The 25,350-nt window shown below is 51.3% G+C and overlaps 2 protein-coding genes across 2 annotated transcripts; one reads left to right on the forward strand and one right to left on the reverse strand.

The window, feature by feature from the left end:
* The first annotated feature begins 5,317 nt into the window (after window positions 1–5,317).
* On the forward strand, window positions 5,318–15,769 carry ZNF672 (zinc finger protein 672). Its single transcript, XM_050771858.1, has 4 exons — window positions 5,318–5,633; window positions 10,727–10,880; window positions 11,813–11,910; window positions 13,296–15,769. Exon 4 carries the CDS (start codon window positions 13,519–13,521, stop codon window positions 14,884–14,886), a length of 1,368 nt encoding a protein of 455 aa, XP_050627815.1. The 5' UTR covers window positions 5,318–5,633; window positions 10,727–10,880; window positions 11,813–11,910; window positions 13,296–13,518; the 3' UTR covers window positions 14,887–15,769.
* Window positions 15,770–16,219: 450 nt separating this feature from the next.
* ZNF692 (zinc finger protein 692) lies at window positions 16,220–25,350 on the reverse strand. Its single transcript, XM_050771778.1, has 12 exons — window positions 25,232–25,350; window positions 24,429–24,619; window positions 24,126–24,157; window positions 23,535–23,798; window positions 22,808–22,856; window positions 22,582–22,716; window positions 22,016–22,237; window positions 21,849–21,926; window positions 21,671–21,749; window positions 20,064–20,178; window positions 16,886–16,985; window positions 16,220–16,722 (listed from the first exon to the last, which is right to left on the reverse strand). Exons 2-12 carry the CDS (start codon window positions 24,605–24,607, stop codon window positions 16,416–16,418), a joined length of 1,560 nt encoding a protein of 519 aa, XP_050627735.1. The 5' UTR covers window positions 24,608–24,619; window positions 25,232–25,350; the 3' UTR covers window positions 16,220–16,415.

Raw genomic sequence — 25,350 nt, forward strand, 5'->3', positions numbered from 1 at the left:
AAACGATTAGAATTACAGACGTGAGCTCCCATGCTTGCCCTGAACCTATATGAATAAAAATCTTTATTTTTACCCTTGTTAAATCTGCTGAGTTTTCCAGAGGTAAATTACTTCCCCGAGTTGCTCATTACATGTCATAATAAAAACAGCAAACACTTAGGCAGTGTATGCCTTGCACCAGGCACTGTTCTGGTTTATTCATTTGATCCTCACAAAAACCAACTACAGCAAATTGTACCTTCATTTTACATTGAGGAAATTGACAGACAAGGAGATTAAATAACTTATCCAAGGTCATACTGCTGCTAAGTGGTGGAACCAGTCTTTAAATACAGACAAAAGTATTTAAGATTTTTAAAAATAACTTATAGCGACACATCATATGTTCCGTTTAAATGTATCTACTTACATTTTAAATGCTCTAATTTGTGAAAATAACCAAAATCAAAATTCTTTCTAAAGATCTGACAGGTTTGCATGTGATACCATTGTTATTTATACTACTGTTCTTTTTTATTTATTTTATTTTATTTATTTATTTATTTATTTATTTATTTATTTATTTTTGAGATGGAGTCTCGCTCTGTCGCCCAGGCTGGAGTGCAGTGGTGCTATCTAGGCTCACTGCAAGCTCCACCTCCCAGGTTCACGCCATTCACCTGCCTCAGCCTCCCAAGTAGCTGGGACTACAGGCACCCACCACCATGCCTGGCTAATTTTTTCTATTTTTTAGTAGAGACAGGGTTTCACCGTGTTACCCAGGATGGTCTCGATCTCCTGACCTTGTGATCTGCCCGCCTCAGCCTCCCAAAGTGCTAGGATTACAGGCGTGAGCCATGGTGCCCAGCCCCTATACTACTGTTCTTAACCTTTTAAAGTGGTTTGAATTATAAAAACTGATTTTATCCTACCTTGCATTTTACTTTGAAACTGATTTTTCCCCTGAGAGTTCTGCTTTGTGATTTTAAGCTCATTTTCTGTATTTTATTTTGTGAACCACTGAGTCTAGATATGACTTTTGAACATACTTTTTATAGAACATAACTCAAAAAAAAATGTCATTAAGGACTAAGAAGTAATTTTTTTTTTTTTTTTTTTTTTTTTTTTTAGATGGAGTCTCGCTGTGTCGCCCGGGCTGGAGTGCAGTGGCCGGATCTCAGCTCACTGCAAGCTCCGCCTCCTGGGTTTTTACGCCATTCTCCTGCCTCAGCCTCCCGAGTAGCTGGGACTACAGGCGCCCGCCACCTCGCCCGGCTAGTTTTTTGTATTTTTAGTAGAGACGGTGTTTCACCGGGTTAGCCAGGATGGTCTCGATCTCCTGACCTCGTGATCCGCCCGTCTCAGCCTCCCAAAGTGCTGGGATTACAGGCTTGAGCCACCGCGCCCGGCCAGCAATTTGTATTTTAAAGGAAGTTGATCTTCAAATGTCCTCTCAACAAATATTCTACTTTTGTGCTATTTCAATTTTATCTAGTTTACTGTAGCTCTTCACCACTAGTTTACCTGTACAAATGTAAAAATAAGTAAAGTAGCAATCTCTCCGATGGAATCAGTGTTTGAGTCCTTGAAGTTGACCACAGACTGTAAGCAGCACAAACTCCAATAGTTTTCTATTAAGGTTACTGTTTAATTTAAAAGACATTAAATCCTCTGTGTCAACCCATTAAGATTAATATGTGTGTTATTGATTCAATTTATGTTTTCACTTATCTTCTTGTTTCCTGAAATCCATTTTGATATGGCTTTACAATATGTTTGCAACTTGAAATTAATACAAACCCTTATTCCTTAAACACCAAATAAAACCTTCATTTCAGGATTTAATCAGTACAGTCTTTCCGGTTCTTATTATTCTAAATTGTTAGATTTCACTTTTCTGTGCTTGGTTCTTTCCTCTATTTGAAAACTGTGTCAGTTGACATCTGTGGAGTTATTCGGGGAAGAACTGGGAGCTACCGTCCTCTAGAAGCCAATATTTTTATTGTAACTGAAATTAGAATGTTTGAAGAATGGAAAACATTGTATTTAGCAATATAGGAACAAGATGAATGAAACTGAAACAGTCTTCTCAGTCCTTATACCACTAACAACATGGTAAGGCTTCAGCATCTGATTTTTGGCATTGTGAATATCCACTGGGCTCACACTTCAGACAGGGATTTGAAATAGTGGTGTATACCTTAGCCCTACTTACTTGCCTTTCAGTTGCCCCCAACTCACTCTCTCAGTCTGGATTGAGTGCATGCTTACTCCTTTCCTGTTCATCTAATCCCTCTGCCTGACCCAGTCCCATCACTTATATTGCAGAAATCTCCCAGTGGGGGTGTGTGTTGGGAGGTGAAAATCATTGTCACCTCCATCCACAGACCCCTATACAAAATCCTGGCTACGTGCTGAGCCAATGAAGTTTACTGATGACCTACTGCAGAATTACCCTATTCTTCCTCTTGTGCCTTTACACCACTTGGTACTTTGCACATGATGGGATGGCAAGGTCTGTGGTGGGGTCTGCCCTCCCTCAGCATGTCCTCAAAGGACTCAAGTCTCCATTTCGTCTCCAATACTTAGCCCATTTCTTTGCACATACCAGGTGTTCAGAAATGTGCACCCAGCCTCTGACTGACTCTGCCCAGAAGCTTATAATTTAGTAGGAAAAATAAAGTACGCACATTATTCTAAAGTACACGGTGGCCAGGCATGGTGGCTCTTGCTTGTAATCCTAGCACTTTTGGAGGCCGAAGACAGCAGATCACTTGAGGCCAGGAGTTCAAGACCAGCCTGGGCAGCATGGTGAAACCCCATGTCTACTAAAATTACAAAAATTAGCTGGGCATGTTGGTGCGTGCCTGTAGTCCCAGCTATTTGGGAGGCTGACACACAAGAATCACTTGAACCCGGGAAGCAGTTTCAGTGAGCCGACATCATGCCACTGCACTCCAGCCTGCGTGACAGAGCAAGACTCTATCTTAAAGTACATGGTAAAGGATGTAAATAACAGAGAAAGTGTCTTATGTGTCTTGTGGCTTGCAAAGACAATAAATACTTTTACAATTTCTGGATGAACAATACTAGTTGTCTTCAGAAAGAAGATACAGTTTTCACTTTGAGAGTGGGTTGGCGTTTGAACAGAAGCCTGAAGGATAAGTAGGACTTTGGCAGACAAGAAAAAGTGGAGCAATAGGAGAAATGTATGCCAAGCTGAGAGAAATGTAGAAGGCAGGTGGGGAGTGATCCGGTTTAATGAAGAGTTTAAGAGAACAGAATGGAGAGACAGGTTGGAATAGGTGAAAGAGGGTCTTGACTATCACACCAGAAGAGTAAACTTCATTTGGTGGTTGTACAGATTTTTTTGACTGTTACTGAGCAGGAGTGTGATGCAATCAGATCTTTAGGGAGATTCATCTAGAAGGTTCACAGCTGTTATCTCCAACATCTAGAATACTACCTGGCATATAGTAGACCTTCCATAAATATTTTGAATATTTACAGAACCACATTAAGAGTTGTCATTTATTGATGTAGATGTGTAGAGAAATAAAACTATTTGGATGTGATATTTTTAGTTGACAGATATACACATAACTTCGTCCTTGACCTTTCTTTCACTACTTTTGGCATTCCTGTTACAATTATCATCCCCCACTGTGATGATTTCCATAACATAGGAAACCTAAATCCAGCTTCCTGTTCTTTCCCCACGTTATTTGAGTTTTTCCCTCCAAAGCTACACAGAAGAAAGTCATCTAATCCAGGCCTCTTTCACGTGAAAGTTTGTTAGAATTTGTGTACAGTCATTATGTGCACAAAAAAAGATTTCTCTTTCTAGGTTAAATATCCCCAGCCCCTTTAATCGTGTGACCATCCTAGTCACCATCCTCTTCATGTCTCTGGGATTAGCCAAGTGTGTCAGTGCCCTTAAAAACATGACATCAATTCTGAGCAATGAGTCCAGAAATGTCTAAATTAGTACATTTCTCTGGCTTAAAGACTCTGGAAATATCCTCAACTAATCATTCTCTATATAATACTACCTTATCTGTGTATGATTCTTTACAATAAAAAATATATATACTTCAAGCACATTTTCCATGTCTCTCTCAATGTTATCGCTTCCTGGTTCAGGCCCTCATCACTCCAGACCTGCATCCTGTGTCTTGCTTTTCAGCTTTCTTGCCTGCTGCTACCAGATTTGTGTTCCTTAATCCGTGTTGTCATATGCAGGTCAGCAAACACTCACTGATCATCTGTGGTGTGCTGGCCCTGCGCTCATGCCTCAAGGGATCAATTGTTCATGAGTAGGACAAGGCCTGTCCCTTAAGCTATGGGGAAACAGTATTCATCTGACTATAACAACAGTAACAACATGCAGGAGGTTGCGCTGCAGCATGGATATATCCCCAGGACTGAGGACAGAGAGGGGCATTCTAGCATAGGTTTATGGAGATAGCATTTGACTAAGCTTTTACAAATTAAAACAGAGAAGAGGGTAAGAGTTATCCAGTCCAAGCATGGCAGGTCTAAGTGTACACTAATTTAGGGGACCCCCTGAGCAGAGCTCAGGATGTGTAACAGGAAGACTGGTACTAAGTGACCTTGAAAGGAAGATCAGAGCAGTAAGGAAGGACCTTGAGGGCCATCCCTGGGCGTCTGTTCTGATGATATAGGCACACTAAAGGACGGCTAGGCTCCCAAAATGCATTTCCGGAAAACACCACTAGTAGCATTTCCTACTAGAAGACATTAGGGTCAACATTTGGACAGGCAGTTAAACCAGCAAGCTCATGGAGAGGCAGCTGGCAAGCCGACCAGGAGTAACCCCTATCCCTGCCATTGCGACTTTGGGCGTATCATTAACTTGTGGGGTCCTCACCTAAAATATAGGATAAACGTTCATATTTCCCCTGGCAGGGTTGTGGTGAGGTCTGAGAGATAATGGGTATCCAGTCCGGCCTCGCTTACAAGAAGGCGCTGACTTAACTTCGGGGGTGGCTGCCGCGGCCCCGTCCGCGCCGGGCACTGGCTACCGCGCCGGCAGCACCGAAGGGTACACCTGTCCGGGTCCCGCCGGCGGCCGCGGGAGGAGCTGCTGGAAGACTAGACGGTTGGGCCGCCTGGCTCCCGGAACTCCGCGGCTGGCGGCTGAAGCGCGCGCCGGGCTCGGCGCTCTTTGCTCTGATTGGGCGGGACGAGGCCCAGGGGTGGGCCGACAGACAAAGGGGGAGGCAGGAATTGGTCAAGTCCGGAGAGAGGGCGGCGCCTTGGCGCGCGCGGGAGGCGGCAGTGGAGTCCCCCGGGCTTTCTCTCTTAGCCCCGCCTCCTTCCCGGCTCCAGCTGGGGCGGGCGAGGCTGAGTGGCCGCTACGCTGCTCTCTGGCCTCCCAGTCTTCCCAGCAACCGGTGACACTGCCCGCGCGAGGCTGACCACTAGCCGGCGCGGGCGAGAGGGACAGGAGCGTGACCTCCCCATCCCGAGGGGCCGGACGCTCGGGCGCCTCCCCGCTCCCCCAACTCGGAGGCCGCGCGCGCCGTTAGCCCCTTCCTCGCTCCCCCGCCCCAGTCCCGCAGTCCGGGAGGCGGGGGTCGGCGCCGGCTGAGTGGGAACCGCGCGGTGTCTGAGGAGCCAGTCGGCGACCGGTGAGGGGACTGAAGGGCAGGGGAGGGCACGGGTGGCGCGGGGCAGCGGTCCTCAGCTGTGGCTATTCTCCTCCCACCCGCCTCGGGCGACTGTTGTCAGCGGCGGTCGGGAGCGCCGCCCGGGCTACGAGTGACGCGGAGACACTGCGGAGCGAGCGATTGGCCGGACACGTCCGCGCGGCCTGCTCCTCCCAGGCCTTCCCCTCCGCCTGTCCTCACCGGTGCTCCCCGGGTGACCTTCGGGGCTGGCGTCACCATGCCCAGCGTCGCCAGGCTGAGCCGGCTTAAGGGGGCAACGGCCGGCACCGGGTTCTGGCAGCGTTAGACGCTCCCCACTACGTCTTTGGGGCCCGGTCTCGCCTTCCGAGTCGGCGGGCGCCACAGGCGAGGGGCTAGGGTAGGCTCGGGGTTGGGGAGGGGCTCGCCCGAAGAAAGTTTGCCCAGCAACTTGTGACGCGCGCCGCCTGAGGCGCCCCAGGATTGGCTGCGCTGCTGTGGGTCACGGAAAGCGACCTGTTCAGGTGCTGTGTTCCTCCTCCGGCGAATAGTTGTGCCCCGCTCTTAAGTACCAGGCACCAAGTCCCAGATGAGTGGCCAGCTTCCCTTCTTTTGGAGCGCACAGTTCGCGCAAGTGGAGCTATGGAAGTCCCATGCTGTGCTGCTCTAATCTTGTGAGGGATTCTTAGGGGTTGAGCGGGGAAGGACTGAAAAGGGCTGCAGACTGTTTAGGATGCCTGGAGTGGAGACGGGAGTTAAGCCCTTTACTCAGAGTCCCTCTGAAGAACTGTTCAGGGCCGGGCACAGTGGCTCATGCCAGTAATCCTAGCACTTTGGGAGGCCAAAGTGGGAGGCTCTCTTGAGCTCGGGAGTTGAAGACCAGCCTGGGCAACATGGTGAGAACCCTCGTCTCTACAAAATAATAATAATAATTAGTCGGGTGTGATAGCACCTGCTCATAGTCCTAGCTCCGCAGGAGGCTGAGGCTGGAGGGTTGCTTGAGTCCAGGAGGGCGACGCTGCAGTGGGACAGTGATCAAATCACTGCATTCCAGCCTGGGTGACAGCAAGACCCTGTCTCAGAAAACAAACAACAAGAAGGACTGTCCTAGGGAGAGTAAATCCTAAGCACCGGATTTCTCAGTGTTAGCAATTTATTTTTTTATTTTTTTTCTGAGACGGAGCCTTGCTCTGGCCTCCAGGCTGGAGTACAGTGGTGCAATCACGGCTCCTTGCAACCTCCGCCTCCTGGGCTCAAGTGATCCTCCCACCTCAGCCTCCCCAGTAGCTGAGACTACAGACGGGTGCCAGCACACCCGGCCGATTTTTGTATTTTAGTAGAGACAGGGTTTCATTATGTTGGCCAGGCTGGTCTCGAGCGCCTGACCTCAAGTGATCTGCACCTTGGCCTCCCAAAGTGCTGGGATTACAGACATGAGCCACTGCGCCTGGCGAGACTTAGCAATAGTTTGGCCTTTCCATATGAAACACTATAATAATACCTTTTTTTTTTTTTTTTTTTTTTTTTGAGATGGAGTCTTACTCTGTCGCCCAGGCTGGAGTACAGTGGCATGATCTCGGCTCACTGCAACCTCTGCTTCTCAGGTTCAAGTGATTCTCCTGCCTCAGCCTCCCAAGTTAGCTGGTACTACAGGTGCGTGCCACCGTGCCCGGCTCATTTTTTGTTTTTTTAGTAGAGACAGGGTTTCACCATGTTGGCCAGGCTGGTCTCGAACTCCTGACCTCAGGTGATCTGCCCCCCCCTCGGCCTCCAAAAGTGCTAGGATTACAGGCGTGAGCCACCGCTCCTGGCCAACTTTCTTTACTAAAGTTTTCCCAACCAGGAGGATCAGACACTCCAAGTCTGCTATCGTAAAATCAGACAGCTAGTAATGGGAAGAACCAGAATTTGGAGGCCTGCCTCTCTGGTTCTGCTACACAGGTTGCAGGCTCAACTCAGTAAACCAAAGCAGAGTATTTGTATATGTAGTGGGTAATGCTATGGAGGATAGGACGACTGTAGTCAGGTCCTTTCCTCCAGGGACCTAACATTTGGGAAAATTGGATTCCGGACTAATACATCACTTTTAAAAAGCACTGAATACCTTCTGTGTGCCCAAGTCCTTGCTAGGCCCAGGGAAGCTGCAAAAGATCTTATAGTCCATTCTCTCTCATCGGGGATGCTCTGGCCACTGTGGGCTTCAGTGTTGCCTGTGTCTCAAAAGGACAGGACAAACTCCCACTATATATGTTCTCTCCTTGTCTACATCCATACCTTCTCTATACTTCCCAGATTTCACAGGAAAATCTTTGTGAAACCAAAACTTCCAAAAGAATGTATTTGGACTGGGCATGGTGACTCACACCTGTAATGCCAGCACTTTGGGAGGCTGAAGCAGGAGGATCACTTGAGGCCAGGAGTTCGAGACCAACCTGGGCAACAGGGCAAAACCCTGTGTCTACTAAAAATACAAAAATTAGCTGTGGTAGCTCGAGCCTGTAATCCCAGCTCCTTGGGAGGCTGAAGCACAAGAATCACTTGAACCTGGGAGATAGAGCGAGACTCTGCCTCCAAAATAAAAAGAATGTGTTGGCTCATGATCAGACTTGAGCACTTGAGCTGAGAGCGAACTGTCATTCCTATTTCCACCAGCTCCTTAGACATAGACTGAATCTGAAGCTGGAAGGAGCAACTTCTTTTGAAGTATTGGATTTTGTTTGTTTATGGGGGAAGGAAGCAGGGAGTGGCAGTTCTGGTGCTCTGAATTCCATTCCCCATCCGCACCTCCTAGAATAGGACTTAAATCTTTCTGGAGTCGACAGGAATCCCTCTTTCCTGTTACATTCACTGATTAATATATGCTCCTTCCAGCTTCAGATTCAGTCTGACATGTCTAAGGAGCTGGTGGAGACAGGAATAACAGTTCGCTCCTACCCCAAGTGCCTAAGTCTGATCATGATCCAAATACATTCTTTTGAAAGTTTTGGTTTCACAAAGATTTTCCTGTGAAATCTGGGGAGTATAGAGAAGGTATGGATGTGAACAGGGAGAGAACATACATAGTGGGAGTTTATCCTGTCTCGTTGAGACATGGGCAATGCTGAAGCCCAGAGTGGTCACAGCACCCCAGATCAGGGAGAATAAAGCTGAGCAATGAGTAGGAGGGAGGTCTGGAGGCAGGGGGAGCCTCTCTGAGAAAGGGTAGAGAGTCCTGAATGAAGGAGTGAGAGGGCTTTGCCAGTAGAAGGAACTGTAAGTGGCAAGGCCCCAAAACTGCCTCCTGAAAGCCAGGGAAACTTCTACTCCACACCTATCTAGAGTGGGGAATGGATAGTTTGCTTCTATCTCATCCAGATTTCAGGGCAGTCTAGGGGTATCACAGAATCCTGGAGAGAGCAGCATCACTCAGATCCTGAGGGGTAAGAATACAAGGAGAAGCCAGCAGAAGAATCACCGCTCCTGATGCAGCTACAACTCCCACCCTCCCACCGCCAGTTCCTGCCCCTCTTCTCATGGAGACCATTCCATTCCTGGGTCAGGGCCCCAAGATGAACACAGTGCACACAGAGCATTCCCTGGGGCCCCAAGTGCTGGTTCTTGGGGTTGGCATTTTACCCTCTTGTCCCCTGGCTGCCTGGTGCTTCCCTGTGAATTTCACAGCCAGGTCTTTCCCTGCTGCTCAGTGAGCTGCTGCAAGCCTCTTGGGGCCTTTACGAAGGGGTGGGGCTGCCCTAGGGAGAGTGAGAGATGGGCTACGTGGCCTGCTGACTTACTCCTGTCCCCAGACCCACCTGCCCACTTGTGCTGGATGACTGGACAAGCCTGTATAGGAAGCCCAGGTCACATCGGGGTTACTAATGACACCCGCCTCAAAGGACTACTGGGAAGACAAAAGGGAAACACATGTACAAACATGTGAGAGTTCTTGTGTGTTAATACCAGTAACAACTGGTATGGTTTCACCTTCTGAGAGTCGCAGTGAGAGAAGGTTTTGCATAAGTCACAACCCCAAGTCCCTACCAGGTCTAGATGTCCAGTTTCCAAAACAGCAGGTAGACTTTTCTGGAGAGGGTGGCTAGGAACTAGGGCCTTGGAAAATGAGAGGAACAGCTCTCCTCTATGCTTACTGAAGGTAAGGTCAGACAGGGTCAGTGACCTTTTCTCAACTAAAGCCCTCCAAGGACTGAGGTGGGCTAGCCTCCCTTCAAATGTTCCAGGATTTGGAAAGGCCATTTGGACAAGCACTATTCAATAAAAATAAAATATAAGCCACATTTATCATCTTAACTTTTCTTTAAAAATGGGTAAAATGTATTGTGATTTATTTCATTTAACCTAATATATCCAAAAATATTTCAACATATAATCAATGCTAAACATTATTAATGAGGCATTTTCATTCTTTTTAAATACTAAGTCTTTGCAATGAGGAGAGTATTTGGCTCTTACAAACCAACTCGGTTTGAACCAGCCATGTTTCAAGTGCTCAGTCACCACAAGTGGCTCTGGGCTACTGTAGTAGACAGCATAGCATGGAACAGTTCCCCTCGGCCCTATTCCCTGCTGCCCAGACCAGGTTTACCAACTCTGACTTCAAGATGACCACGGTGTCTTGTGAATCTTGACTTTTTGAGGTCTTTTGTCCCACCCCAGAAATGCTGGCATGGCAGAACAGATAACCAGGGAAGAAACATCTTTATTCTGATTGAAAATAAAGATTTTCAATTATTATTCAATTATTCAGAAACAAAATGACATATGAAACTCAGAAGTTTATCTTGCCCCTATTGTAAATAATAGTTTTTCCATTAGCTTATCTTCCTTCTTAGTACCTGTTTTGTTTTGTTTTTTTAGTATATGTATAGTATTTGTATTAAATGCTTGAAAGGTACTTACATTATTCAACAATGAGAATTTTCGCCTATTTGTACATATTTCCCCCTTCCCTCTTTCCGAACTTTCCTGTACTTTTTTTCCAAAGTGAAAGAAATTTGGTGGTATAGCAACTTTAAAACTCACATTCAGTCAGGAGAGTGGGGATTACAATGATCTAGAAGTCACTCTTTTTTTTTGCACAGGAATAATTTTTCTTTCAGGTTTCTAATTCAAGCGTGATCCCTTTGCTTGTGGGATGAGCTCCAGCATGGGGTGAGGTACAGAAGAGAGACTCGAAGAGCCTGCCTTGGGACTTAAGCGCCAAACCTGTACCCTAGCAAGTGTCTTACTCCACATCCGTAATGGAAGGAAATGGTACTGTTGTGTATATGCCGTTTAAGTGTTAAGTGTGCATGTTGGTATGTGTGCGTTTGTCTTCCTTGGGCATGTGCCCTGGGAGAGGGTGGGCTCCTAGAAACATAGTTTGAGAGGTGCCATGGTCTCCAGATACCCAAGGAGGAGGCAGAATACTCAGTGGGACATGAGCATTGCTTTCTTTGGCATTTGGGATCAGCCACTGAGTCTCCAGGGAAGTTTTTATTTTCAGGAGGGCAAACATTCCTCTGAACTGACATCTAACCAGAATCAGCAGCCAGTGTCTGGATTGAAAGTCTTTCTGGAGGAACCAAGAATCTCTAAAGTCTACTTCAGCCTGGGTGTGATGGCTCACGCCTGTAATCCCAGCACTTTAGGAGGCCGAAGCGGGTGGATCACCTGAGGTCAGAAGTTCAAAACCAGCCTGGCCAACATGGTGAAACCCCATCTCTACTAAAAATACAAAACTTAGCCAGACACACTGTCATGCGCCTATAATCCCAGCTACTCGGGAGGCTGAGGCAAGGAGAATCCTTGAATCCGGGAGGCGGAGGTTGCAGTGAGCTAAGATTGGGTGACTGCACTCTAGCCTGGGCGACAGGGCAAGACTGTCAAAAAGTCTACTCCAGAGCTCCTGCTTGCATTTTTTGTTTAAAAATCATACTAATCATACTCTTTATATAAGATGTCTGGAATTTAAAATACTCTAGAGCTTCCCCCAACCAAAAAAAAAAAAAAAAAAAAAAGTGGAGTGGTGGTGTGGATGAAACAAGAATGGTAAAATGGTGAGTGATTTGTGTACTATTCAGTTTTTTGTATTTTAAAATGTCCATTAAATAAATACCCTCCTCCTGAAAATATTTCCCTCCCTTTCTTCCCCTGCTCAGTTGTAATTCACATTTTCCCTTTTACTTCATCTCTGCTGGGCACAGCACATCCTACTCCAGAGGCACAAGAGGAGGACATCCCATGCTGGCTACTCCTGCCCAGCGTGGTGGGGGAGCAGAAGCTCCAGAGCCCAGACTTGCAGGTTTGCTGTTTTCACTTTACCCCATTTGTATCCAAAACATAAGGACCCTGTCTATGGGGGTATTTTAACCAAAGGTCTGAGTATTTATGATGAACTTTCATCTGCTAAGAAGAAAGTAACAGCTGACCAATTTATTTTGCGTCCTCTCCCTGATCTGTTGAGCAACAAGGGGCTATACTGTACTAGCAACTAGACCTAATCTCCAGTAAGGCTGGAGACTGACCCGGGGGCCTTGAGAGAAGTAGTCAGTGCTGAGGCTAGCCAGGTGAGGAGGGCAGCCACATTGTGCTCTTGACTAGAGGGCAGGTGAGGTTCTGTGCACATACTACAAAGGCTGACCCTGCTCCCAGACAGCTGCCCGGAGCAACTTGTCAGAAGAATTCAGGGATATCATGTGAGACAAATAGGATAATAGAGCAGATTTGATCTCCATAAAGGAGTTTTTCTGCTACTCCAGATTCTCAGATTCCTGTGGCTGGGACAGTGAGGAAATGCTGCAGAATGTTCATAAACAATATGTTTTTCTTGATCAGATTCATCATATTCAAACCTTCACAAACAACTTGGATATCCTGACAATTAATTATAGAAAGGATGCCCCTTCCTTCTCTCCAGCCTTTCCTGAAAATGGGAAAAGTGTTTCTCAGATAATGCCACCAACTTCTAATAATGTTTTTTGTGAATTATCTATGCTCCCGTTTTACCCCTTTCCTGGGTCCTGAGTTGCTTTCTCAACTTTGGGGCTGTATACTGGCATGGGGTAGTGTGTTTATCAAGTGCTGTCCAAAGCCAAGGAACAATATTTTGGAGTTTCTCAAATACCTTCCCTTGGCCAGGCCCCAGCCCCTTCTGTAACTTCAGGGTCTGAACCCTTTGCTTAGGCTGTGACTGTTTGTGCTTCATCACATTACCCGCTTTGTTCTTCCAGCCCAAGCCTGGCTGGGTTCATGTCAGTGACTCAGGAAAGCTGGGTCTTGGAGGAAGGCGTTGGTATAGTCTAAACGCAGGGGACTTCTCACTGCCCCATCCCACCTTGGTCATTTCCTAATGTATCCCCAGACAAGGATCCCCATCTAAGGCCGGCAAACAGGCTTGGCGTTCCCTTCCCTCAGAGCAGTGTTGATGGTTCCCATGCTAATGCAAGCTCCCCTTTGAATCCATTCCTGTTTGTTCTCCAGGACACTTGTAGTTTCCCTCCTGCCCTTCCAAGTGGTTCAAGGACACCCCCTCCGTATTTCCGGGATGCCCATGGCTTTGCTTTGTCTTGGGGAAGGGAATCCTGGAGATGGACTACCTAAAGAAGTTATAACAAATAGGGAGTTCATGTTCCCCTCTCCATTCCTTAGGAGCTGCTGCAGAGGCTCACAATGACCTTCTCCCCACAGGCTCACGGTGCAGGCTGAACCTGGCCACAGCTTATCTCTGGAACAGCCGCAGTGTCTGCCCTTAGAGAAGAACCCTGAAATCAGACCCGTTTTTGCGGCCTCCCCGTTTCCTCTCTGTTACAGTGCCCTTTCCAGGCCTTAAGAGAAGTAAAACTTAGCCGCAGCGTCAGGAGGTGGACCCCCGAATGTGAGTGGCACGGTTCCCTGTGAACCCATCCTCACCATGTTTGCCACATCTGGGGCAGTGGCAGCGGAGAAGCCTTACGCGTGCAGCGAGTGTGGCAAGAGCTTCTGCTACAGCTCAGTGCTGTTGCGACATGAACGAGCTCACGGCGGTGACGGCCGCTTCCGTTGTCTAGAATGCGGTGAGCGCTGTGCACGGGCTGCCGACCTCCGAGCGCACAGGCGCACCCATGCCGGCCAGACCCTCTACATCTGCAGTGAGTGCGGACAAAGCTTTCGCCACAGCGGCCGCCTTGACCTACACTTGGGTGCACACCGGCAGCGATGCCGCACTTGCCCCTGCCGCACATGCGGCCGCCGCTTCCCGCACCTCCCGGCGCTGCTGCTACACCGGCGTCGTCAGCACCTGCCAGAGCGGCCCCGCCGCTGCCCGTTGTGCGCCCGCACCTTCCGACAGAGCGCGCTGCGCTTCCACCAGGCGCGGGCGCACCCCCCGGGGACAACCTCTGACCCTGCCGCCCCACCCCACCGCTGCGCGCAGTGCCCGCGAGCCTTCCGGAGCGGCGCCGGGCTGCGGAGTCACGCGCGCATCCACGTGCCCCGGAGCCCCGTGCGACCCCGTGCCTCCGACGCCCACCAGTGTGGCGTGTGCGGCAAGTGCTTTGGCAAGAGCTCTACGCTGACGCGACACCTGCAGACGCACTCCGGGGAGAAGCCCTTCAAGTGCCCGGAGTGCGGCAAGGGCTTCCTGGAGAGCGCCACGCTGGTGCGCCACCAGCGCACACACACTGGCGAGAAGCCGTACGCCTGTGGCGACTGCGGGCGCTGCTTCAGCGAGAGTTCCACGCTGCTGCGCCACCGGCGCAGCCATCAGGGCGAGCGTCCACACGCGTGCGCCACTTGTGGCAAGGGTTTCGGGCAGCGCTCCGACCTGGTGGTGCACCAGCGCATCCACACGGGCGAGAAGCCCTTCGCGTGCCCCGAGTGCGGCCGCCGCTTCAGCGACCGCTCGGACCTCACCAAGCACCGGCGCACGCACACCGGCGAGAAGCCCTACCGCTGCGAGCTGTGCGGCAAGCGGTTCACGTGCGTGTCCAATCTCAACGTGCATCGGCGCAACCATGCCGGCCACAAGCCACACAAATGCCCCGAGTGCAGCAAGACCTTCAGTGTGGCTTCCAAGCTTGCACTACACCGCAAGACGCACCTGGGCGAACGGCCAGCGGAGTGCGCAGAGTGCGGCAAGTGCTTCAGCCACAGCCGCTCGCTGTCGCAGCATCAGCGGGCCCACACGCGCGCCCGCACCGCTGCCGCCGTTGCCGCCGTTGCCATCCAGTCCGCAGTGGGCACTGCTCTGGTCTTCGAGGGGCCGGCTGAACAGGAAAATCCAGGGTTCTTTGTGTCCTAGTTGCGGGAGGCTTGCTGAGGCTTCTCTAAAGGTGGTTGGGAAGCACCTGTATAATACCACGGGGACAGCTGAGGCAACTTGTAGATGGAGGTTTGGGAAAAGACGATGTGGCCTCCCGCCTTTCCAGTTTCTGTTGGCCGCCCTTCACTTGGCCTCCTGCCTCGCCTCTACACCTACTCCCTATCGGCCCTTTTGCCATCCTGTCTTCGTATAACTCGGATTCTCTCCTCAGGTGTAGGTGCAGGGAGTCCAGGAAACGGACTCCCCTGAGTGCAAGAGCCCAGGTGTTGGTGTGTCCCTTTAACGCCACTGTGCTCTCTGGTGTTTCCGATTTTCCTGCCTTTGTTCTGTCTTCTTTTGTCCCATCTCCTTATTCCAACCCGCATCTTCTCCTTTCCGGATTACTTTTGTTGTCCTGCCTCTTCAGGTAATGGTCACAGATTTGGCTGTAGTCACGTTACCAGCCCTGTGGCTTCTTAACTCTTGGTTCCCTGTTAACTCTGCTTCTGAGAAATGTGGGTATGGAGGTGGGAAAGCTCACTTCCAGGCAGGATGTCTCCATGCTAGGAGCTGCCTGCACCCTGGCAGAGGTGGCCACTCACGTGAAGGTGGGCAAGGCCCTTAGCATGGCCACACGTCCCCCAGGCAGATCAAGGGGCCTCTCGGAACAATGTTCCCCAGCCAGGTGAGGAACATTTTCACTGGGACTCAGGCCAAAACCACATGGGTCCACAAAGCCAGGCACTGCCTAGTGGAACATGAGGTTATTTCCAAATCATGGGAGCCACCAGTAGGGAGAGGGCAGGATGGAAAATCCCCTGGAGCTGGTCAACAACTTTTTGCTTATGGCTAGTGAAATAAAGTTGTTTGTTTGAGTTCTAGATGCCAAGCGCCCCCTTTGTCAAACCTAAGGCTGCTGACCAGAGTTTGGAAGTGATCCATTCAGTTCCAAGGTCTCTCATACCTTCCCAAGGCAGCTCAGTCATCTTGTGTGGAGGACCACTGATTCCACACTAAAAGGTGAGACTTCAAGGCCTACACATCGGGTTTTCTCTGTTAATGGCAAGTACAAGATGGCTCAGAATGATGTCTTTCTGTTCCAGCCAGTCTGCCAGGAGTGACCCAGCACTCTCCAGATTATCTCTGCCTGCTCTATTTGAGTGTGAGGGTGGGTGTCTTACTCCACAGGAAAGGGCTGCAAAGTGTCAAAGTGAGTCTGGAAAGTGTCAGCAGTGAGGGCCTGCACCTAAGCTGCATTCTGGTACATGGTTTCAAAGGGATCCAGGATTTCTGCACCTCAGGTGCCAAAACACTCGCTCTGCCCACACATGCCTGCATAAAATACTCTGTTTATTTTGTCCTTTAGGAAGACTAGTCCAGCTCTCCTACAGCCCAGTCTTGTCCCCACCCTACACTCTGTCGCCTTAGTTCCTGGGGACCAAGCATCTGGTGTTTCTCAAGCAGACCCTCTCCTCATTGCTCCTTTTCAGTCCCTGGAGTCTGGCTCCCCAAAGCCAAAGCTGGAGAGCTCATTGCTGAGGAAGCAGGATTGGAGCCTGAGGAGATGCAGAGGGCCTGGACCCCTCGCTGGATCCCAGAGGCCCAGGGGCAGAGATGCTGGGACAGGGCTCTAGGGAACCACTGGGTGACTCTTGAGGGGCCAGGAGCAGGACTGGGTGACTTTTGCTACGGTGGGCTGCAACACTGTCTGGCTTCTCAAAGCGCTTGCCGCAGAATTCGCAGGGGAAGCGCAAGGCAGCCACCGTCTCTGCATGCTTGCGCTGGTGCCAGTTCAGGGAGGCCTTCTGGCGGCAGGTAAACCCGCATATCTCACACCTGGAGTTAGGGACAGAGGAGGGAAGGAACAGACCTCAGGCCATCTTGACTTCCCTAGGGGGTTCCTCCTGCTCCCCAATGCCTAGGTGTCCTATATTCCTAGGTTCCAGACTCCACCTCCTCCCTTCTGGCCCCAACCCTCAGACCCCAATCCAGCACTCACTGCAGGGGTTTTTCTCCAGTGTGGATACGTCTGTGGATGACAAGGTTGCTGCTAGTGCGGAAAGACCGGGCGCAGAACTCACAGATGTAGTCCCGGGTGTCTGCAGGCATATGAGGAACACTCCAGCATCTGCCCCCACCCTGTGGCCCCTCCTTGGCCCACCCCACCCACTGTCCCTCACCGGAGTGCACCAGTATCAGAGGTCAGGAGGCTCAGGTTCTAATCAGTTGTTATCTGATCATGGAGCCCGTCTGGACCTCCCTTACCTGACGGGTCATGAGGTCCCTTGACCTGATGGGTCAAGTAAGACATGAACCCAGCTAAAAGACCTCATTATTGTCCACCCCACCCCCTGCCCGCCAATCACACTCAAACCAAGGAACTCCCGATGGAGATGCACCACCCCACCTCAGCCTCTAGGCTGGTTCTTTCTCAAAGGAGACCCATGCAATGGAGAGCTGGGTCCTTATGTATGAACTGAAGGCCCTGGGCAGCAGCCAAGCAGAAGCTGGGAGTCCACAATGGGAATTAGGATTGAAGCTCAAAGCCCAAGGACAGACTCTGGCACCTGGAATCATCTACCACCTATTCAGGCTTGCATATCCCACCTGTCCCAGACCCTATCAGTGCCCGGTGGAACTACCTGTCTGCAGGCAGCCAGTCCCCTGTCCTTTTTTTTTTTTTCCTGAAACTGCACTCCCTGCTTGTTCCAATAGCACCTGTCTGTTGCCCATGGTCACAGTGTTGCCAGCAGCTCTCACAGGCTGCTGTGGCTTCTCTAACCCACCAAACCTCAGGGTCTACAAGTAGAAAAGGCATCTCTGCTTTTCATGGTGCCCTTTAGACCACCTCTAACATCACCACCTCTCTGAAGACCCCACCATCAGACCACACACACACACACCTGCAGCCTCTTCCTTCGGCCCCATCACTCCCCATCCACGTAACTCTAGGTTCAGCCCCTCTACTCCTGTCAGCCACTACTCCTGCTGTCGATCAGCACTCCAGCCCTCTGTTCCCTGACCTCGCTGACCTCATTGCCCACCCTCCTTAGTCACCAGTCTCAGGTCACACCCGTGCACTGCACCACTTCAGAAATTGCTATTTCTTCTAAGATACAGTGGGTTGGGGGGAGAAAAAAAGAAAGTGTGATTTCAAACATCCTGGTTCCTGTCAGGGCCTCCTAGCTTGTGCTCTTGCTATGATAATCCCATGACTCCAGGCCAGTCCACTGGCCCCACCATCTTCCCTCTGAGCCCCTTCCCCGCTCACCTGCATTTCCACAGCCATCTTTGTTGCCTTCTTTCATTCACGCTACCAATCTTCCTGTCCCTCTCTCCGTCCACTGTACTTGCTTGGTTAAAGCCCAACTCAGGATAAACACAACTTTTGGTCTGCTCCAGGCCTGCACGTGTGTACTGTAGGGGGCACAGTCTGCCTCTTGGCCACTCTCTTCATCTAGTCACAAATCTTAAGGCCCCCTTCTTGCCCTACTGCGTCTGCATTTCCCTCATCAGTTCACTTTTCCAACTTTCTAGAAATACAGAAGACATTTCACACCACCTCCTTTCTCCACCAGCCTCCAACACCCCCAGCCTACCAGCCTTATTCAGCGGGGCTCGTTTCTAAAGTCACCAAGAAACTAGAACACCCACATCTTCTGCCCACCAAATCCACTATTCAACTTGCATTTGTGCCTATATAAACAACTACTCAAACTGTTCCCCCCGGCAGCCCTCCACTGTGCCCCTCAAGACTGACCCCTTCTCACTTGAGGTCCCCCACTCCACTCCAGCATCAGCAGCAAGCCTTTCTCTATGGAATCATTCCCATCTCTGTGCCCTGAGCCCACAGCCTTCCAGCTAAGGCTCCATTTCTCTGCCCATCCTCACAGCAAAACACAGAGCTGTCCATACTTGCTGTCTCCACTCTGCCTTGAACGCACATCTGGTCACCTGTTCTCAGCTCACATTTGGCCTGTCGCACTGGCAATCATCTCCCCTTCCTCCCTGAAGCATTTTCTATACTCAGCTCCTCAGATACCACTCTCTCCATCTTCCTCACTACTCACCTGGCCTGTCCTCTGATGGCTGGAGTGCCATGACACTCACTTCCTCTATCTAGGGACACTCTGGCCTCATGGCTCTAAATACCACCCATATGCTCATGACCCACACATTTATATTTATATTTTTGTCGGACATCTTCCCTGATCTCCACATTCACATCTCCTGGATGTTTAATTAGCACGTTTCAAATCAAATTTCCCTTCCCAAGACCATTTCTCCCTTGTTTTCAGAAAAATCACATCACCTTCGGCATGGTTGCTGAGGCTGGAATCCTCCAAGTTACCCAACTCCTCCCTGCCCACTTGGCTGTAGCCAACCCATCCTTCCCACAGCAGCCCATTTGGCTCCATCTGCACACACATTGGCGTCCAGCCACTCCTCACTGACTCAGCTGCTACCAGCAAATCCAGGCACCACCTTGCCCTCTTGCGCATCTCTGCAGTCATCTCACAGTTGAGTGCCTGGTTCTGCTCATCTGAGGTCCCCCTGTTCACACAGCAGCCACAATGTGGTTTTTTAAAAAGTCAGCCACGTCCCTCTGCCATTCAAGACTGCAATGGCACCCATCTCACTTAAAGCAGACATCACACTGTCCTGTGGATGGTCTCAGAGGCCTCCACCAACTATGTGACTTCTCTTCCTTTCTCAGCTCCTGGCCTTCCTATTCCTGGAACATGTCACCCAGATACCACCTAAGGGCCTTCCCACAGGCGCTGTCCATAGTCTATAAGGTGCAGGTCTCCACTCCTCGCTTCACTTAAGTCTTTGCTCAAAGCATCTTCTCTTTCTACAATAGCAACTCCTCCTTATGCTCTCCTCCTTTCCCTAGCTTCCACTTTTCTTCATAGCCCTGTATCACTAAAGTGGATGTCTCAAGAGGGTTAGCGCTGCCTACTCTGTTCATTGCTGTACCCAGTACCCAGAACAGTTTAAAACAAGCAGGTGTTCAACACACAGGGCATGCAGGATGAGTGAGAGTCATCCCTCGGAGGGAGGTGAAGAAACCCACAGAGTGGGAGCTGACAGGACCCCGTAGAGGGGGAGGTGAAGAAACCCACAGAGCCCGGGGTGACGGGGCCCACAGAGGAAGGTGGAGCTCCACCACTCACCACTGTGCAGCTTCATGTGCTCCTTCAGGTGTTTCTTAAAGTTGAAGGACTTCCCACAGGCTGGCTCTGGGCAGGAGAAAGACTTCTGGTGGATGTGCTGGTACTTTTTGTGGTGCTAGAGAAGGAAGTGGATGGTAGGGAGAGAAGAGGCAAAAGGATAGCCACCCTCCACAGGGAGATCAATTGAGCTGACCCAGCAGGCATGCTCCTCTGTCCCCTTCCTGGCCCCGGTGCTCCAGCAGTTCTCCCTGTCATGGCTCATTTCCTTGAGGCTCAGTCCTTACCTCCACCATGAGCCCCATACCCATCCCATCCTGACCACTCAACTCTCCTGTCACCCTGTTCTGTGCTTGACTTCCATGATCTCAGCTCCTTGTCACACTCTCACCCTGCAATGTTCCCTGTACAAAGTATCACTCTGGGTGACACCCCTGGTTCACCTAATCATGAATGCACTATCTGCTGTGGAGGGGAAAGCGGTTTGGGTAAGTATGATTATCCCATTTGATGTCAATATTCACGTGCAACAGTATCTCCCCAACTGCCTGCTTTTTAATACTTCGCCATGGATATTTGTGATTTTCTTCTAAATCTGCTTTGGAAACACACACACACACACACACTCAACCTAGAACACTATTAAGGGTAACAGGCTCTTCAACCTTAACTCCTAAATATGGAAGTTATTTCTCTTTTCACTGGCCTAAGTTGGCATCCTCACTCACTAAATTGCATGGGCTGTCCCCTTCTTTAGAATCCCGTTTTTCCACAGTTAAACTTCCAGGGGCTGCTTTGGTCTCCTCCATAACAGACTCCAGAAGGTCTGACATGCCCTGCTGAATGCTCTTCTCAGCCTAGAGCTTCCCTGTCATCCCGGTCGTTCTCCCTTTTCACTTGATTCCTCTGTCATCTTCTGTGGGCAGCACTCTCCGTCTTCTACCCTCACCTCACCATCCCAGTGTCTGTGGCCCTCCCCAGCCTTGGCACCTGCTGTTCCAAGTGCTCTGGCTGACTGTAGGGATTGGACCCTTCCCCCTGTGCCTCAAATTTCTCAGCCAGTGAGTGAGATTGGGGACAGGACCATCTCCTAGCCCACTTCACTCTAGGAATATCCTCTCAAGCCAGGATATGAGGCAGCCCAGGCATGGACTCTGAAGCCAGGCCACAAGGCTCAGAACCCTAGCACTAAGACACACTAGCTGAAGAGCCTTGAGCAACGCCTAACCTTTCTGTCTGCAAAGTGGGAATAATATCAGCACCTAATCCATGGGGATATTGTGAGAACCAGAAGACTTCACACACGTCAAGTGCCCAGGACTGTCATTAGCACCTCCAGGGGAGCCTGATGCATGCCACTGTCATCTCTGTGTGGCCTCCATGCAACAAGCAGTAGAGGGCCGTGGCTCTGTGCGCCTGAGGCATGGTTTCATCTACCAGTTGTCTGATTCAATGATTACTAATTATAGGAAAGCTCTGCATATCCATCCTAACCCTCTGCTTCCCGGTTCTGAATCCTCCCATGCCTTAAGATCCTTTTCCTCAGTTTCTCTTTTAGCCCTTTTCCCCCCACCCCAGCAGCCACACAGGCCCCAACCTGTGCCCCTCACATTCAAATACTGCCGGTTGGAGAAGATCCTTCCACAGCCAGGGAAGTCACAAGGCATCAGCTCTCTTTTGGCAGCTTTCCTGGAGAGAAGAATGGAGAGGAGCAGGATGACTCCTGCCTGCCCTTCTCTGCCTCCCTCCTGTCGGCCCTCCCCAGAACCCCATCTCCCCAAGTCCTACCTAATTCTCTTGGGGCCGATCTGTGCAGTGTCCTCATCCCAGGCCGGGGTTGGAGCAGACTGGGCCTGACTCCCAGTGCTATGGGCAGCAAAGAGGGAGCAGAGGGCCTCGAGGGGGGGCCACATCCCAGAACGCCCCTGCCCTTTCTGTCTCAGCCGTCAGGTTACCTGGCCAGGGCCTCGGTCTGCTGGGCCGCTTGAGGGGTCCTGCTGAGCTCTGGCTGCACCCCGACTTCTGCAAGTGGAGGAGCTCTGGAACCCAGTGAGGATGCTGACAAGGATGGCACAGCAAGAGGAGGGGAGAGTGCTGCAGGGGCTGGTGGTGTCTCCCCCTCTTTAGGCGTGCAGGTGACAGGGGAAGGGAGGAGTCTGGGGGCATCAGGCTCACTACTGAAAGGAGAACAAAGAGGAAGATGGCATTAACTCTCTGGGCAGTCAGCTAGCCCCAGCCCGACCCTAGCCCCTAAACTGAAAAGACCTCAAACCTGAAACAACCCTACCCCCACCCTAGGCTCCCCATTCATATCTGCTTTCAGCCCTCAATCTCCCTGCGCCTGACTTCACCCCTTTTCACCCACGCAGTTCAAAGCCTCTAGTTCTTTTTGCCTTCCCCAAAACCCACCCTTCCCTCCACACCAACAAGCCCTTCCCTCTAGTCTGCAAAGCTATGAACTGCCAAGCCAGCCACCTCCCTCTCCTGCTCTGCTCAGCATTCTCCCTCAACCCCAACTTGCTCATCTGGGGAGGAGCTGTAGGTCCATAAGCTGGCATCACTGAGCATCTCCTCTTCATCCTCATCATCGTCCTCTTCTTCCTCACCCTCTTCCTCTCCTGGAGGTGGGAAGGTCTCTGGTGGGGGTCCCACCCTCCTGCAGTCCCAAAGAAAGCAAGTCTGAGGTCCTGCTCCCTCATCTTACCATCTATGCAATTCCGCCCTTTCCCTCCTACTCACATCCTCACCTGGGCAACCTGGCCTCTTGAGTCCTCTCATCATGCTCAGATTCCAAATCTGTGGGACAGGCAAAGTCAAAAGGGAAGGAACTCTGGACTCAAGGGATGAGGACATGTAAAGTTCTAAGGTCTGAAGTGATGGGAGACTCCTCTTTTTTTTTTTTTTTTTAAATAGAGATGGGGTCTCACTGTGTTGCCCAGGCTGGTCTCAAACTCCTGGGCTCAAGCAATCCTCTTGCCTCAGCCTCCCAGAGTGCTAGGACTATAGGTGTGAACCACTGCACCCAGGCAGAGACTCTTGAGGAGGAGGGAGCAGAGGCTATTGGAGTAGGAGGCGTTGTTCTATTTCAGAGATGATATTCACACAGTTCACAAAACTATACAGTCAAAAATCTCCTTTCCAATACTGTCCCCCCATCGCCTACTTCTTCCCACAGGCAACCTGGTTTCCTATGTGCCTTCCAGAGATATGTTATACATTCACAAGTACTTACACACACACACACACACACACTCATTTCCCCTTATTTGTATTTTTCACCAGTGATAGCATACCATACACTGTATTTTGTTCTGCTTTTCGTGCCCAACAATGTATTTGATGATATATTTCTTTGTCAACATAGAGTTTTTCCATTGAAAAAGGATGATTTTTAGAGAACAGGGTTCTGAGCTACAGAAAATGGGAAACCTCTTTCCTCCCTTTTCTCCACAACTCTGCTTTTTCCCAGCCTACCTGCAAGCTCCTGCCCACTCGTGGCCTCAGAACACCAACTTCTCCGGGTAGTGTGTGGAAGGGAGGCTGGCTTGGGTGCCTCTGAAGGTGTGGGGCTCAAAGAGGGTCCCCAGGAGAAGGTATGGCCTGCTGAGCACTCCCACACAAGCCCCCCATCTTGGCCGCCAGGCCCCCGAAGGCCGGGCACCAGGCTGCACTCTCGGCTGTGGGCATGAGACAAGAGCACCAGATACTGCAGACGTTTTGGAGGCAAAGGCTCAGGACCTGGAGGGGTGGGGGAAGCAGTCAGGCTGAACTGGGAAGTCTCCTCTCACCCTGGAGAGCCATACCCAGGGAGCCCTGTTCCCTCAAACCCCAGGGCAACCTCAGCCACAGTCCAATTTATCATTCTTCAGAACCTAGACACACTAGATCCTGAGACATTGCTCCCTTCCCCACCCAGAGGTTGCTCCCATCAAACTACTCCGTGCTCCCCAACTTACCCCACCCTTCCCAAACTCACTCAGGGCTCCCTTTGAAAGGAGGGTGTTTCTGGGTCACCCTGTGGCCCCTCTTCCCTCTGGCTCTCACCCCCTGCCATCCCCTACCTACCTGCACAGAGGACACAGCCTGAAGAAGTGTACCTGCCAGGAGGAGAAGAGGCAGGTCAGGACTCAGGTGACCAGCCACCCTCGGCCCTGGGCACCCACACATGTAAGGGGCCAGCCCTAAGGGCCGCTATTCGCTGAGACCATGAGGAGGGGAGCAGGACCCTGGGAGGCCACAAGTCACACAGGCCGTCCTGGTACAGAGAGAAACCTGAGGGTGGAAAAGAGCAGCAGGACAGGCCCTGGAGAGGAGGCTAGGGGCTGCTGCCTGGGTACCCTCCCCCAAGCCCCTCTCCCGGCCCCTAACCGGTCCAACAGGAACTTGGCGAGCTGCGAGTGCAGGGAGAAGCCCAGCCGCTCCTTGAGGAGGCACCACTGCTCCATGTGGCCGCCCAGGCGGATGCGGCACTTGCTGCGGCGCGCGTCCAGCTGCCGCCGCTTCTCCCGCCGCCTGCAGGACACGTCCACCGCCGGGGAGGAAGCCATGTGCACCAGAGGCTGGAGGGTGGAAGACGTCTTCAGCGCCCAGCCGATCCGGGGGCTCGAGGACCCGGCTCCACCTGTCGTTGGGGCCTCAGTTTCCTCATCAGTGAGGAAGACTCACTGATCTATGCAATTCCGGGGCAAGACTAAACTATTTCAACAGCAGTGGCAGGTGTGGAGCAAACCCCGTCCTTCTGCGATACAGGGTGTGGAAGCTCAGCGCTACCATGTGGGTGTCGTCGGGGGGGAGGCCGGCAGACACAAGCAGGCAGAACAAAGGCCTGCGCCCTCCAGTCCACTGAAGTGTAGCCGTGGGGAAGGAGCGATAGACTTTCACGGCAAATTTCGACTGGGCTGGGGGGGTCCACACATTTCATCTTGAAGAGGGCAGCGGCCTTTACTGCTTTGTAGGGGAAGGAAAGGTCGCGTCCTGGCGTGCAGCTGGGGTCGCTCTTCACAGTTGGGTCGAGTGACGGTGGGGGCCGGGGTCAGAGGTCTAGAGGGCGCCCCCCACCCCGTCTTGGGCACCCCCACTTAATGCTGGCAGTGAGTGGAGCGGACCAATCCCAATTGCAGCTCCCAGGTTGCCCAGAACCCCGTCGCGACCCACCCCCACCCCGACCTCACCTGTGCGCCCCCAAGCGCCCTCACCCCGACTGCGCCTGCGCCTGCGCCTCCCGGGCGAGGCGAGCAGGCCCGGAGCTGCTGGAAGACAGGGGCCCACCTCGCGCGCGCAGCGTTTCTCT

This window comes from Macaca thibetana, chromosome 1 (assembly GCF_024542745.1).
Source record: "Macaca thibetana thibetana isolate TM-01 chromosome 1, ASM2454274v1, whole genome shotgun sequence".
In the NCBI taxonomy this organism is placed as follows: Eukaryota; Metazoa; Chordata; class Mammalia; order Primates; family Cercopithecidae; genus Macaca; species Macaca thibetana.